General features: G+C 44.4%; 1 protein-coding gene across 2 annotated transcripts; it reads left to right on the top strand.

Annotated features, from left to right (window-relative positions):
• Window positions 1-5,845: 5,845 nt before the first annotated feature.
• Window positions 5,846-9,527, top strand: LOC100285337 (Cysteine-type peptidase). Of its 2 annotated transcripts, none has more exons than XR_004858211.1 (10): window positions 5,846-6,037; window positions 6,872-7,087; window positions 7,391-7,464; window positions 7,544-7,598; window positions 7,928-8,002; window positions 8,140-8,213; window positions 8,310-8,358; window positions 8,825-8,909; window positions 9,026-9,180; window positions 9,296-9,527. XR_004858211.1 is itself a non-coding variant. In NM_001158229.1 (10 exons), the coding sequence occupies exons 2-10, from the start codon at window positions 6,917-6,919 to the stop codon at window positions 9,337-9,339; spliced, it is 684 nt and encodes a 227-aa protein (NP_001151701.1). In that variant the 5' UTR covers window positions 5,937-6,037; window positions 6,872-6,916; the 3' UTR covers window positions 9,340-9,483. The 2 variants fall into 2 exon arrangements, 1 of the variants encoding a protein (NP_001151701.1); NM_001158229.1 differs by having other exon boundaries at window positions 5,937-6,037; window positions 9,124-9,180; window positions 9,296-9,483.
• Window positions 9,528-16,331: the final 6,804 nt, after the last annotated feature.

Genomic DNA, 16,331 nt, shown 5'->3' with positions numbered 1-16,331 from the left:
GAATTGCAGGGTTCAGCGTCACATGCTTAGGGATCGGAGGGTGCTGTCAACGTCCACGAATTCCTCGTCCATGGTTCTAGAGGGAGTGGTCACCTTCCTGGTGGCGGAGGAGGGAGTGGCCAAAACTCCCACAGCCCGCAGGAGTGAGTAGTGAGTAGTGAGTTTGTTTGAAAATATGGATGTGATTATGGTATTGAAACTATGTATGGACTATGGACTTATGGACTATTTATGTATATGTGAATGTGTTTTGTTATATGTATATGTGAATGTGTTTTGTGATATGTATATGTGAATGTGTTTTGTGAATTGTATATTTTGCTTGTGAATCTGTATATGTGATATTGTGAATTGTGTATTTTGCTATCAATTAAAAGGTGCAGAAAAATCTGTTTTGTGGGGGGTATCATGAATTTTCGTCGGCCTGGTTGGAGGCCGACGAAAATACATGGGCCAGCTATTTTCGTCGGCCACCGAGACCGACGAAAATAAATGCAGATATTTTCGTGGGCTGCCACCGGGGCCGACGAAAATAAATGCAGCTATTTTTGTCGGCCACCGAGGCCGACGTAAATAGTCAGCCGACCACCTATTTTCGTCGGCCTTGGGGAAGCCGACGAAAATAGGTCGTTTTCGTCGGTACCGACGAAAATAGTTGCATGTTTTCGTCGAACTTATTTTCGGCGGCTATTTTCGTCGGTTTACGCTTATTTTCGTGGGTTTTTGGCCCACGAAAATTTAGGTGTTTCCTGTAGTGGTCAGCGGAAGTGTCACGGTGCCGCCGCGACTGCTTTTGGCTACCATCGCTGTTTAAGCTCGAGCGGGTGTCCTAGGAGATTCGCCAAGGTGCATCAGTGACGTGTGTGGTCTCACCGTACTCAGAGTTGGTGCGGGCATAGGTCGATTGCTCGCTGGAGTGGGAGCTTTGCAGTCAAGCTGCCATTTGCCATGAAAAGCCCTCCCTCCACCGATTCGCTCTCTGATAAGACCTCTAAATAGTTGTGACTTGATCCAAGGATTGTGTAGCACATGTACGGGGGAAGATTCATGCACTAGAGCACCGGAGGGGCTTGCTCCGGTGAACGGACCACCATGGGGGCAGAACGTCGCCGCTGCCTGGGGATAGCCGGCCATGAGAGAGGTGAGGGAGAGAAGACCCTGGCCGTCCGATATCAAGATGGGCGCACCATGTTTAATCCCGTATTTTAAAATTCGGAGTGTTGATCTCCTGATGGACAGACTAGATGAGATCCAACTTATCCCTTCGGCTATGACATCTGGACCGCATGTCTCTGATCCGAAGTATCAGATTGCATACCAGTTCATAACCTTACGCGGTCTAATCTCGTCCGCTGTAATTAGATCGAACGGTCAAGATCTCATCGTACCCTTTTGTCGGGGACCATAATTAGGGGTACCCTCAAGACTCCTAATTCTCAGCAGGTAACCCCCATCAGCATAAAGCTGCAAAGGCCTGATGGGTGCGATTAAGTCAGGGATCTGTCCATTCGAGCAACTCGATCGTGCCTCGCCCGAGCCTAGCCTCGGACAAGGGCAGCCGACCCCGGAGGATTTCCGTCTCGCCCGAGGCCCCCCTCCAACGGTGGACACATCTCTGGCTCGCTCGAGGCCCTGCCTTCGCTAAGAAGCAACCCTGACTAAATCGCCGCACCAATCGACCAAGTCACAGGAGCATTTAACGCAAAGGTGACCTGACACCTTTATCCTGACGCGCGCCCCCGGCAGAGTCGAAGTGACCGCCGTCACTTCACCGCTCCGCTGACCGACCTGACAGAAGGACAGCGCCGCCTGCGCCACTCCGACTGAAGTGCCACTTGACAGAGTGAGACTGACAGGCAGTCAGGCCCTGCCAAAGGCACCATAGGAAGCTCCGCCCGACCCAGGGCTCGGACTCGGGCTAAGTCCCGGAAGACGGCGAACTCCGCTCCGCCCGACCCAGGGCTCGGACTCGGGCTAAGTCTCGGAAGACGGTGAACTCCGCTCCGCCCGACCCAGGGCTCGGACTCGGGCTAAGTCCCGGAAGACGGCGAACTCCGCTCCGCCCGACCCAGGGCTCGGACTCGGGCTAAGTCCCGGAAGACGGCGAACTTCGCTCCGCCCGACCCAGGGCTCGGACTCGGGCTAAGTCCCGGAAGACGGCGAACTCCGCTCCGCCCGACCCAGGGCTCGAACTCGGGCTAAGTCCCGGAAGACGACGAACTCCGCTTCGCCCGACCCCAGGGCTCGGACTCGGGCTCAGCCCCAGAAGACGACGAACTCCGCTTCGCCCGACCCCAGGGCTCGGACTCCGCTCTGGCCTTTGCCGAACGACCTCCGCCTCGCCCGACCCAGGGGCTCGGACTCGGCCTCGGCCATGGAAGACAGACTCGACCTCGGCTTCGGAGGAGCCTCCACGTCGCCCAACCTAGGGCGCAGGCCAGCCACGTCAACAGGAAGCACCATCATCACCCTACCCCGAGCTGACTCGGGCCACAGAGAACAAGACCGGTGTCCCATCTGGCTAGCTCCGCCAGATAGGCAATGATGGCGCCCCGCATGCTCCGTGACGACGGCGGCTCTCAGCTCTCTTACGGAAGCAGGAGGACGTCAGCAAGGACTCAACCGCTCCGACAGCTGTCCCTCCGCCAGGCTCCGTCGCTCCTCCGACGGCCACGACATCACACCAGCTGGGTGCCAAAATCTCTCCGGCTGCCACATCGGCATGTACTTAGGGCGCTAGCTCTCCCCCGCTAGACACGTAGCACTCTGCTACACCCCCATTGTACACCTGGATCCTCTCCTTACACCTATAAAAGGAAGGACCAGGGCCCTCTTAGAGAAGGTTGGCCGCGCGGGGACGAGGACGGGACAGGCGCTCTCTTGGGGCCGCTCGCTTCCCTCTCCCGCGTGGACGCTTGTAACCCCCTACTGCAAGCGCACCCGACCTAGGCGCGGGACGAACACGAAGGCCGCGGGATTCCCACCTCTCTCACGCCGGTCTCCGGCCGCCTCGCTCCTTTCCCCCCTTCGCGCTCGCCCACGCGCTCGACCCATCTGGGCTGGGGCACGCGGCGACACTCACTCGTCGGCCCGAGGGACCCCCTGGTCTCGAAACGCCGACACCTTTCGCCATGCAACTTTTACAAATGAACCCCCGATCTTTATCCAAACCAACCTGCCATCCACACATATTCAAAGAACATCACAAACAGGTCCAGATTATTGCAATTAGAACCTTGACCTTTGGGAGAATTGTAGACGCAGCCCAAGAGATCTTATTTTCTTATTAAATTAATTCCAGAAATTTATTGTTGTATAAAAACAATATCAAAAATACTTGAGAACTTAGAAAATTCATATGTTGTTCATTTTTACTCCGATTGGATCCGTTCAAGTTTTGTTAGCTTCGTAATAACATTGCCTTTGCAATAACAACATTAGTTTTATCATAACATATATTCTTATAAATGGATATAGATTAATATATGTTTAGTGGATTAAGCTTGCTAATTAAAGATAATCTATCTATAATTATAACCTGACTAAAATATGATTTCTAATCAAGCTATAATCGAGATTAAAGTTGAGTTAATTATTTATAGAATATTCTATCATATGGTGTATACTAACCAATTTATAATATAGTTTAATATTTAAATCACATGGATCATCCATAAAACATAACTCCTTAACCGTAATTCCAATTTTAGCTATTCTCGAACCTACGATCTCGTCAACACGCGTAGAATGTTATTATGCAGCTTGTGCTTATGTTTGGTGTGATGTTAATTTTTGCCTATACCATGTTTGTTTGTATTGCTACGAATAGCGGTGAGGTCACGAGAATCTGAAGATCATCCTGGTACCTGGGATCTCAAGTCTAAGGCAAGTTGTGCCCTTTGTTCATGTTAATCATTATGATCTGCACAGGTTAATTTTGATGGGATCCAATAGGTTACCCTAGTTTGACTATCTTTATGCCTTGTTTACCACTGAACTTTTGGGTAGTACTTGCTAGTGCTTTATGTGGACTTGGGCATTGAGATACACATTATTCATGATCGTGCTTTTATTATCAGTTTGTTATTTACTGTTCAAGATAAGATCATATTGTTAATTGGAACATGGAGAACCACCCGGGAAAATAGTGCTACCACAAGGGTGGTATGGGACGCCCTTGGCTGACTAATTAGGAAACCTAGTGGAGAGCTACCTTATCTGAAAGGGGCAAGGGCAATAGATGAGTGGTCAGTGTAGGGAGGCCTTGGGTTGATTTTGTTGCGATGGCGGTCAGGCGAGGGATCCTTGCATTGGAGCTTCCTAGACTGTAGCGGGTTTTCTGAAGCTAGTGGAACTTTGTAAAGGCCTCGTAGTGTTACCCTGCCTCGCCTCCTTGGTAGAGGTGTATGGGATTCATGACCCCTTGGCAGATGGGTAACATGACTTGTGGGTAAAGACGTACAATCTCTACAGAGCGTAAAACTGGTATATCAGTTGTGCTCACGGTCATGAGTAGCTCGGACACTCACATGATTAATTTATGGAACTAAACTTAATTTGTGATATGCATTGCATCGCGAGTGTTGTTATCAATTTTGATATATTACTTATTTGGTTTGGTATCTACTTATACTTAGTAACTGCTAATAAAATTTTGACCAACTTTAAAAGCAATGCTCAACTTTAACCATCCTCGTTGGTAAGCATTACACTTCACATGAGCTCCCACCTTTGGTGAGTTCATGCACATTATTCCCCACAACTTGTTGAGCGATGAACGTATGTGAGCTCACCCTTGCCGTCTCACACCCTCCCACAGGTCAAGAACAGGTACCGCAGGATGAGGCGCATGGAGGATGTTGTGATGAGTTCGTGAGAGGTCTAGGTCGTCGTCTCCCAGTCAACTATGGGTTGCTGGATCGTTATCTTCATATGATGTAATTATTTAACTATTTTGTACAGAACTACTATTATATAGTAAAGATGTGACATTCGTTTCTGTACTATGAGTCATCATATGTGTGAGACTTGGTCCCAGCACACTTGGTGATTATGTTTGCGCCCGGGTCTTGGTGCCCCTGGAACCCGGGTGTGACACCCTCTGCCACACCGGCACACCGCGTCGTGCCGCCACCTCCCGCTACACCGCATCGTCGTCGCCCCGCACTTCGCAGCTCCCTGGGCACTCGTGACTTGCGTCTTCGCCTCTTAGGATGCAGCAGCCCAACACCGACACATCGTGTTCCACCACCGGGCACTCACTGCCGACCATTGTTGTCGGCTCGTCGGCAACAGGAGGAAGAGGTGCCTCACGCCCGAACCCTTGCTCCGTGGCCCCGTCATGCAGCCCCTCGCGCTCTTCTAAGATAGTTTTCTGGAGAAATATGTTTTGACTACCAATTTGTATGGTTTACTAGCTATAAGTAACTTTTTCCTTATTGTTGTAATGGATAATGGTGATGTTGGACTACAATGTATGATGTGAGTTTGTTATATTGTCATGTTAGACTATTAGGTTATATGATGTGAGCTTATTGCTAAATAGTTATGTTGGACTATTGTGTTGTATCATATATGATGTGAACTTATTACTTGTCATTTTAGAGTATTATGTTGTATGATGTGAACTCATTGTTATATTGTCATGTTGAAGTATTGTGCGAATACTAATCAATGTATGCATTATCTCATAGTATCTGTTATCAGCATGTATCCAACTAAAAAATACTTACATTTGTCACTTAGTTGTCCGAATAAATATCCGATTCCTATATGCATATCTATCTCGTTTCAAACTATCCGATCCTAAATCCAATTAAAATAAATTAAGTAGGATATAGAATAATCTATTATCCGACGTCTGTCCGTTTTCACACCTATCCCAAGGTCATTTCGGTTAATCTCCACACGCATCGCGGACACGGAGACTTGCCTTCCTTTTGGTGCGGAAAAAGAAAGAGAGGAGAAGCGAAGGAGGTTCTCAGTTGGAGCGGCTCCCTCTCCCCGCGCGCGCCACCGCCTCCGATCCGAGCAGCCGGTGAGTCTCCTCAGAGTCCTCTCCTCCGCGCGGCAGCGCCAGTTCTAGGCTCTTCCGGAGCCGGAACCAGAGCGTTCCCGCTGGCCCGGATCCTTGGGTCCACCGGTCCCGGCGGCGCAAAGCTCTACTCTGTTTCCTGTTGCGTGTTGGATGCGTCTCTTTCCTTCCTTAGTGCTCCCCCTTTCGCTGGTGAACGCTTATTGTGGTTCGTTTAGCTCCGTCTCCGTGGAGAGCCTCTCTCGCGGATAACCGGTAGGCACTGCCAAGGGGACGGCGGCGCCTGGTGCCGTCGGCCAGCGCGGCTGCGCGGTGCGCGCGTCTCGCCGACTCGATGTGCCGTTGCGTGTTCGTTCGTTTCTTGGACTACAGTTTCTTACTTTCTTTGGAGAAAAGTCCGCTGTTTAGAAATTAAGCTTCGGATCTGAAATAAGCTTCTAGATTGTGGAATGACGCGTCTTTTCTGACTAGTAGCTCGCATATAATTCTTTCTTTACGAAAAGGACTCCAGGTGGTTACTTGGGATCTACGTGCTCCAAGAAATGAGCAATAGCCAGTAGGAATCCGTAAGCTGCGAGACCAATCTTCATATTTACTCTGAAACAGTATGGACAGTGGTAAACTTTTTTCTCACGAGCTGCAGTCATAATTCGAGAGTAACAAGCAGCGGATGTCGTAATGGTTAGATTGGATGGATGGATGCTACTAGTGTAGAAACCACTTGATGATGGTTACCTGGTTTCTACCCAATACCCACCAGTTCCATTTAGATGATGGTTAGTTCATCATCCATATTGTTATGCATTACTGAACTGTTTTTTCTTTCTCAATTTGCAGCCTACAGTCAACCCATTCAACCTCAAATGTTCCTTGTGAGGTATCATGACAGAACAGCAGGAAGGTGTTAGCAAGAGCTCTTCCTCAAGTATTAGCAGCAGCACTCAGGAGAGTGAGGAGGAACTGACCATCGGTACCCTTATAACCGAAGCAACAAACACAACAAACAGTGCCAAGAGTCTTGGAAAGCGCCTTTCACACTTAGATTCGATCCCGGTACTGATCTCACTGTTGTGCAATGTTTCTCTGATAATGCTGGCACCTCTGCTTCCTTGAAGTTTACCTTCTAAATGTACCATATTTTCTGATTGGAGAAAATTATTATTGAGCTGTTTGGGTTGAGATAGAGCATGTCCATGTAGACTTCAATAAAGAAAATTGGCAACATAATAGATATGTTTCTGCATATTTATGTGAAAGCTTTCATAATCACTTAATCAGCATCCATATTGAGCAGTTCACTATGCTGCAAGCTTAACTCTAGCCCCTGTAACAATTTGCTGATGTTCTTAATGGCAGCACACTCCACGTGTTAATGGGAAAATTCCAGATTTTAATAATGCGACAATTGATCATGAATCATTATTAGAAAGGTAAAGTTTTTATGGTGCACTTGCTTTTATCCTCTATTTTCCTGTTAGGTTCATTTACCTCAGAACTTTTTGGTGACAGATTAGGCACTTATGGCTTAGCTGAATATCAAATAGAAGGAGATGGGAATTGCCAGGTTAGCTTTTTGTATCATGTACAGAATTACCTTTTCATTTGTATGAAGTAAATTTATCGAGATATATTATTATTACTCTACATCAATAATCTGGTTCTCTGTAGATTAATTGATTTGTGTTATGCTTGTCATCCATTTGTATCGATAGACTTAATAGGTCGTCGGGAGGGGGAGTACTATTGCTTCAATCCATCTTCTACTTAGTTGGTAGTAATTTACTATATCTTCTTCTTGCTAAGAGCAAATCTGATTACGATATTTAGGTTCATTGACGAGGTGGCTTTGTTGTCTTTTACGCTTTCTCCATGTTGTGCTTTCTCTTGTTGCAGTTTCGAGCTCTGGCAGACCAGATATTCCGCAATCCTGACTATCACAAACATGTGAGGAAGGCGGTAGTGAAGCAGGTATATCCACCTTTCCCTCTCTCTTTCTCTAAAAGATCTCTTACCTACAGAATTCATTTATTCCATAGGAAAAGTAGCTTGCTTTCCTGGATATGTGAATGTTCTGAAGTACTCTCTCTCTCTCTCTCTCTGTTTAGCTGAAGGAGTTCAGGAAACACTATGAAGGTTATGTGCCAATGGAATATAAGGTTTACTTGAAGAAAATGAAAAGGTTTTAGTCTGTAACAAATTCAAGATGCCTAATTCTGTCTTGTGACTTCTTTTTCTCATTTCCTGATGCATGCCTTTCTTTTATATAACACCTTAGGTCTGGGGAATGGGGTGATCATGTGACCTTACAGGCAGCTGCAGACAGGGTAAAAAACATTTTATCTACAGGTTTTGGCATTATTTATCTTGTGGCATCTAGTTCTAGCTGTACTTAATAGAATGCCCCCAGATAATTTTAAGCTTACACTGTCCATTCACAAATCTGTAGCAGTTTTGGTTGCATCTAACCAAACTATCTACATTTGGTCCATTACATGTTGAGATTTAAAATTTGGTACTGTTAAATTTGTCACTAAAAGCGGTATCATAGTATTATATTTTTGCTACACTTTATAGACATTACAATAGAATTTGGTGAGTACAAATATATTTGATACCCTAAATGTCACTTAGTTGTGAGTTTTGGCTGGAGGGAGAAATTGTATAATTGTCTTGTATCGTAGTTCTCGAAAATATTTCTTTCAAACTGTTTCAATAGAGTACTAAGTAGTTATATTATCAGTAGGATGACATGGATTTGCTAACAGCAACCATTTTTATCTGTTAAACCAGTTTGCTGCTAAAATATGTCTGTTGACATCGTTTAGAGACACATGCCTAGTTGAGATAGTCCCCAGAGATGCCACTCCAACAAGAGGTTAGAGTTGGATCCTGTCCTGTCTTCTCCAGTTCTCTGTCTATATCATATATCAACTATTTATCCTATCATCACTCTGACCACTTTGGTATTGTGATTTCCCTTCATTATTATAGAGTTTTGTTAAGTTTCTGGAATCCACATGCACAATACAAGGTCAGTAAATTTTAGTGTAAGATTTGGTGCCTCATTATTTGCTTGTACCTTTTTGCAGAGCTTTGGCTAAGTTTCTGGTGTGAAGTACACTACAATTCATTGTATGCAGTTGAAGGTGAGGGGTTTATTCTCTTATTGCTTGCCGATATTTGATAGCATGTATTCCAAAAAATTGCTGGGATTTTTTATGGCATACTAGCTCATCTGACCTCACACTCTTATCCTTTCAGATCTTCCAACACGGAAAACTAAGAAGAAGCATTGGCTGTTCTAGCTCGCCAGGCTTTGGTGATTTCTTGGTATGCTATTGGTCTTCTCTTTGTAGTCCAGCAGCATCTGTAAGCCTGCTTAGTTATGCCTTTGTTTGTTGTAAGTTGTAACTTGACCTGGAATCAAATTCATTTAAGATCATGCAAAATACAGTGAGCTCTTGCTTCGTCCTTGGCTGAAATATTTCCAGCACATAGTAAACATGTTTTCAGGGACCTATTTTTTATTTTTTTTGGGGGGGGGGGGGGGGGGGGGGGGGTATTTTGCTTCGTAGCCCATATGTATTTTGAACGGGGTGTTTTCAGATATCTATTTAAGGATGAAAAACAATGTCTGAACAAAAGTTAGAGCCACAAAAAAACTGTCAGATAAGTAAATGACAAGTACCGTCCATGCAGAGTACATTTTTTTATCGAAAACGCAACGCATCGTTATATTAACAAGAAAGTTTGGGACCCTAGAGTACAGCAATCGGCCTCCTTATGGCGGCCAGACAGACAGATAAGATAAAAATGGGTATCCGAAACCTCGACGGGTTTTACCCGAAAACTAGTCATAGAGGTGGGTGTTGAAGCATTTTATCACCCGTGGATATGTTATTGGACGAGGACATCTACCTATCGGCATGGTGGACCCAGTGAGTGGTCTATATGGATACGGCACACTCTAAGATTATATAAGAATAATTAGCATAGTGTTGTAAGTGCTATATTTTGAAGCTATATTTTGTATTTAGTAGTTAAGGTTCGAGTCCTGATAGTGCTTTTTTTGTTTTTTATTTTTATTTGTTTTCTAGCACACACTAATCATAGTAGCTGGATCTGCCCATCGGGTATATTGGGTACGGGTTTGGCTACGTACCTGTGGGTAATTTCTACCCGCCAATTTGTGTACACAGCCCGGTATTTCCCAACAGCCCAATTCACGAACTGTCCGTGGGCCGTGGGCCCTGTGCGTTGTGACCGTTTGTGTGACCATGTCACGGGCGTGATGGGCAAGCACAAGCAGTCAAGAAGGCTGACACGAGCACACGGCAGCAACCAGCGTTCCACTCAAGCCGCTCGGGCTGCTGGGCGCTCGCGTGACTGATTTTTATTTGGTTTGGTTTTTGCCCCCTAAAAGCCAAAATCCAAATCAAAGAGCTGGATTCAGTAAACATTTTTTTCTAAAAGCTGACTTTTTTTGTAGTGCAAAACTAAAAGCACTTATGTACCTGCTTTTAGTGGTTTTTCGGATAAAATTGTAAAAACATATATTGAAAAACTTTTAACGGCTTTTAGTGGTTTTCATTAAACAGTTTTTAGCTTTTTAACAGCTCATATCCCACGTCAGCTTTTTCTACAATTCACAGTCCATAACAGCTTTTTTCACAGACACAACCCAACCAGACACGACTTTTAGTAACTTAGTTAATTTGTATTGGGTGGTTGATGGGTACTGATTACCCGTCGGGTAACAATACCCATTCGGGTTCGGGTATGGGTAAATATTCTTACCTGCAACCGAGTATTGGTATTATGTTGGGTATATTTTTATTCTGCATGTGCGGATATGCAAAGGCAATACCCGATGGGTACATACCCGTTGCCATCTCTACACACAAGTATACATATATTTATCCATGAGTAACCACATAGACTACAACCAACAACCAACTAAGCACTCCTAGGCTAGGATTAAAGCCAAAATCTTCGAATGTCTACTGCCCCAGCCAGGCTCCACAAATGAGCATCTTCATAAATATGTTGATGTTTGGGGAAGCACCATCAAACACACAAGTATTCATGTGTTTCCACAGCCACCATACCACTAGGATCACAATGAAATTAAAACCCTTTTGTTGGATTTTAGGCACCTTGCTTTCAGTCTCCCTCCACTATTCCTGGACACAACGCCAGCAGTCCCAAGAGATATTAACTGCAAGCCCAACTTGCTTAGAACTTGAAACCAAATATCCCTAGCAAAAACATAGGACACCATAATGTTTTCGATTGTTTCTTCCTGCTAATTACATAGAGGGCATCTTTTTGGGTGGTTAAGGCCCCGACGAGCTAGTCGTCCAAGATCTTTTTAGTGAGGCCAACCATACAAAGGAATTTACATCGCGGAGGAGCCCATTTTTTCAATATCCTTTCACTTGGCTCAAACAAAATTGACCTAGCTCGAAGTTGTTCATAAGCTGATTTTACATAGTATTCCCCTAGAGTATTCCCCTGAGGATGTTGGTAGCCATCTATGCATATCAAGGAGCCCTAGATGAAGCTATACCCCTGAATCAAATCCCAAAACTTAAAGTACTCGGATATAACTTGTACCTGTAGACTTCCAGCGATATTATTCACTCATCCGTTCTCAATAGATTTACATACTATTTTTTTAATGTATAACTTATAGCACACTCTTCTACTTTCTTCTTTATAACATAAGTGTAACATATAACTATCTTTCTAATATGATTTAGAATAATATACAAATATATTACATATACAAATATATTAACTTAATTAGTTTGTGTCCAAATTATGATTACTAGAATAGAATTCAATTCCAACAAAACAAACTAGGTACTTAATGAAATGCCGCCCATGGAGCCAGCGACCAGTCTAGAATATAGAGTGTTCGATGGAACACATAGAAGCTGAGAAAAGGGCTGCTGCTTTGGGCAGTTTGCCTGCTCCGGTGTTTAGTTGCATCCTCCGCATTTTCTGTAGCGTTGACCTGTGTGATCGTGGCGCGTTGGTGCATGGAAATTAAATGCTGCCGTTGAATAGAGCTCACCGGTCACCGCACACGCTCAGCGTTGCAACTACTTTCTCAAGCGGAAAACAGATACCGAACTCTTTAACTGTGTTCAGCGGTTACCCCTAAATTTCTCCCTCTATATCCCACTCACGTGCCACGTCAGCGTTCTCTTCCCCCTATATCTCCACCCTGTACAGCGGTTCCCCCTAAATCCTTCCTCTATACCCCACTATAATCATAAAATACCATTTTCATACCTATTCATCATCTATTATCAATTTTTTCCTAACTAATAAATACTTCTGTACACACAAACCGAGGCAAGTGGAGCCCTTGTTGTACCCCTTGATGTAGCGTGCACACCCACCAGCCGCTACTACTGTAGCAGCGGTAGGGGGCACCGTTGTAGCGGTAAGAGGAGTCCTGTAGCCGTCACAGAGAGGGGAGGGGGGCGCTAGCGTCCACCATTGAAGAGAGTCTTAGGGAGGGCCTGTTCTGTTTTAGATAATTAGTAGATTCATGCAATGCTTTAGATATGTGTTTTATATATGTGTCTAGATTTATCATAACTTATTTGAATATAGACACTAAAACTAAGTGTTAAAACCAATATTATTTTGGAACGGAGTGAGTATAAATTTTGATGACCTAAAACGAATTCTGGTCTATTTCTGCACAAACGAACGCTGCACACAGTTCAGTTTAATGTTTCAGGAGGCCGTCTAGCGAGGAGGTGACTAAAAACGACGGCAGCACGAACCGTGCTATCACAAGATCGGCGATGTCCATTCACGTGCACAGTGTTAGAATCTATACTGCCTAGGATCGATTCCTAAGTCCCTAGAATACCAATCCGTCTGTAACTGAAAGTAAAATCTTGATGACGTGTAGATCTGATCTACTATCTACTGAGAGGAACGGGGAAACACACCTTTATTGTTGTTGCTATCTTCATACCGTCGCCCTGCAGAGAAGCAGCAGGCATCGGGATCCGAGCCGCTGTAGGTTGTCGCGTTTCTAAACACTCCGACGTCTAGGCGATGGGGCCTCTGAGGACTAGGGTTTTGGGGCGAGGTACTAGCGTTAGTTTTTCCTGCGACCCCTTAGTCCTATATATAGCGTCGTGTGTCTGGGGGCTCCAACCGAGGTTAGTGTGGGCCCTCCCGATCAAGGGCCCGATTAAAGGAACGATAGTTGGGTTAAGCCCAATCCAGTCTCTATTGACCGGCTGTAGAGGACACACCCAACAATCTCCCCTTTGTTCTCTACATTCCTTGTACTCAACTTTTCTGGATTCCATCCCTTGACAAGTTTACACATAGAGACCAATGTGTGACAATGACCGATTAAGTATCATCGCACTCATTGACTACAACATGCTCGCCTGCTTCAGAACGGAAAAGACTTTATTTGGTTGCAATCTGCAGCCCCTGTGATTCAAGATCATAGGCACTCCCTTAAACCCATGCCGGCTACGTGATATCTTAACACGTTGGGTGGAAGACCTTTTTGTGAGCGGATCCGCTAGCATCTGCTATGTTCTGTTATGCTCATCTTTTATGGTTTGATCCTGAATCTACTCCTTAACAACATAACACTAAAAGTCAATGAACTTGGCAGCGCCACATGACTTGTTGTTATAGGAATACGGTATCGCTGGCTCATTATCGCAGTAAATTCTCAGTGGTCGCTCTAAGCTATCAACCACTCTTAATCCGGGTACAAATTTCTTTATCTTTATTGCCTGCCCATTTGCCTCATGCATGGTTACAAACTCAGCGTGCATTGTCGACGATGCTCTCGCTGTCTGTTTGCAACTTTTATAAGAAATAACTCCCCCAGATATAGTAAATTTATACCTCGAAGTAGGGAACTAGATCTTCTGTTTATTAGCATGAGGCCATTTTCGTACCTTGGAGGTACATTAGAGCCTTCTTAACTGCTTAACGGTGTTCTATGTCTGGGTTGATCTGATATCTCCCAAACATCCCGGTAGTAAATTCTAAGTCAGGGCGAATATATATTTGAGCATACAAAATGCTTCTGATAGTAGAAGCATATGGTACTGACTTTATCTGATCTTTCTGTCACTGAATCTGGGGATACTGATGATTCCCAAACTTATCACCCTTGACTATTGGCGCAGGCGTGGCCTTACACTGATGCATACTGTACTTCTTTAGTACTTCTCTATGTATGACTTCTGTGAGAGTTCTAATACTTCATTATGCCTATCTCTGTGAAATTCTATTTTAAAACGTAAGAGGCTTCTCCTATGTTTTTTTTATATCGAAGTTCGAGGAACGAAAACTTTCTGTTTCCGCTAGTAGATCTTTATCACTACTAGCTAAAAAATATGCCATCGACATACAGAACAAGGAAGATATACTTTTCTTAGACTTCGCATAAATGCAATTGTCTTCCTCGTTTTCCTCGAAACCAAAACTTTCTGATAGTCTGATCAGATTTGATGTACCACTGTCTGGAGAAATGTTTTAATCCTTAAATGGACCTCCATAAGTGACATCCCTTGTTTTTCTTTAACTGCTCATGACAAAACCCTTTGGTTGTGCCATGAACACGTTTTCTGTTAACTCTCCATTTAGTGATGTTGTCATTACATTCATCTTATGGAGCTCTAGATCAAATGAGCCACTAGTGCCATAATGATCCGAAATTAATCTTTTGTTAGGACAAGTGAGAAGGTTTCATGGTAGTCAATGCCTTCTCACTGTGTGAACGCCTTGGCCACATGTCCTTGTCTCTTTCTATATTCCCTTTGGAGTCACGCTTGGTCTTCTTGCGCTTCTCATAGCTATTTCATATGTAGTGGGATCACCTTCTGCATCGATGTCCTCACACATATAAATCTCATCGCTTTCTATGTCTACACTTGTGTAAACTCCATAATCATCAGGAATCGCAGATCGTCTAGACCTTCGAGACCTTCATAAACTTTGTTTCTAGTTCTGGTTCGTTCTGGGGCTCCTGCATTAGTGCATCACTTGGCGTGACACTACTACTGTCATGTGAACTCTCCTGTGCAACCGACTCAGAAGAGCCAGAATGTGCAGAAGGTGTACTGACTTGCTCTGTAGTAGTTGCACTTGGTGATACAATATTTGCAGCAGGGGTTTCACCTCGAGTCGTTACAACCGTTGGTGGAACCACAGCGGGTATCGAGAAGTATGGTTCTTCAACCATCGGAATCGGGACATACATCCTCTTTCCTGAAGGTCAACCTCTCTGAGTACCTTACTCCCCTTGATCATGTCATCTTCTAGGAAAATGGCATGTCTGGTTTCTATAAACTTGGTTTGTCTGCCTGGACAGTAGAATCTGTAACCCTTCGATCTCTCAGGGTAGCCAATAAAATGGTAGCTAGTGGTTCTCTCATCTAGCTTTTCCTGTCCAGGATTAAATATTCGAGCTTCTGCTGGACAACCCCATATGTTGAAGTAGTTGAGCGTGAACTTTCTGCCAGTCAACAACTCATATGGAGTTTTAGCCACTGATTTACTAGGAACTTTGTTGAGTATTTGCATACGGTTTTTAAAGCCACCATCCATAAACTCAATGGTAAGTTAGAGTAACTAAACATACTCATTACCATGTCCATCAATGTTCTTCTTACGCCTTTAGGAAACCACATTTTGTTGCGGTTCACCAGGTGTTGAATACTGAGCTACAATACTGTTTTCACTTAGGAACCTCGCGAAAGGATCCTGGGACCTGTCCATACTCAGTATGGTGCCCACATTACCCCCACACGATTTGATATGACAATCTTTGTGTTCAAATCGTGTTGTTTTTCTACATCAGCCTTGAACTATTTAAACTTGTCTACATCTTATGATCTGTCCCTTAAAAAAAGGTAAATATAATCGCAGCGAGAGTAGTCATCTGTGAAGGTTATGAACAAGTCAAACCCATCTACTGTCCTAACTGGAAAAGGACCACATATATCTGTATGAATAATTTCTAACACTCTCGTACTGTGCATGCAATCTCTGCATTGCTCTAAGTCTGTGAAGTCTAGGTGATGGAGAATCCGTCCCTTAACGAGATTTCTTTTCTCCCCCTCAAAATATGGCCCAAACGATAGTACCATAATTTCGACGAGGTTTCTCCATCACATTGTTTTCTTACTCCTGCCAATGTTGGCTGGTTTATTTTCTGGCGTATCTAGCACCACTGTGCGAAGATAAATAAAGCATGTCTCGTCAGATGGCGAGACCAAACTCTTTATTATCA

The sequence above is a fragment of the Zea mays genome, chromosome 5 (genome assembly GCF_902167145.1).
Source record: "Zea mays cultivar B73 chromosome 5, Zm-B73-REFERENCE-NAM-5.0, whole genome shotgun sequence".
Lineage (NCBI taxonomy): Eukaryota > Viridiplantae > Streptophyta > Magnoliopsida > Poales > Poaceae > Zea > Zea mays.
The sequence above is the reverse complement of the archived record's forward strand: the minus strand, read 5'-3'. Positions and strand labels throughout refer to the sequence as shown.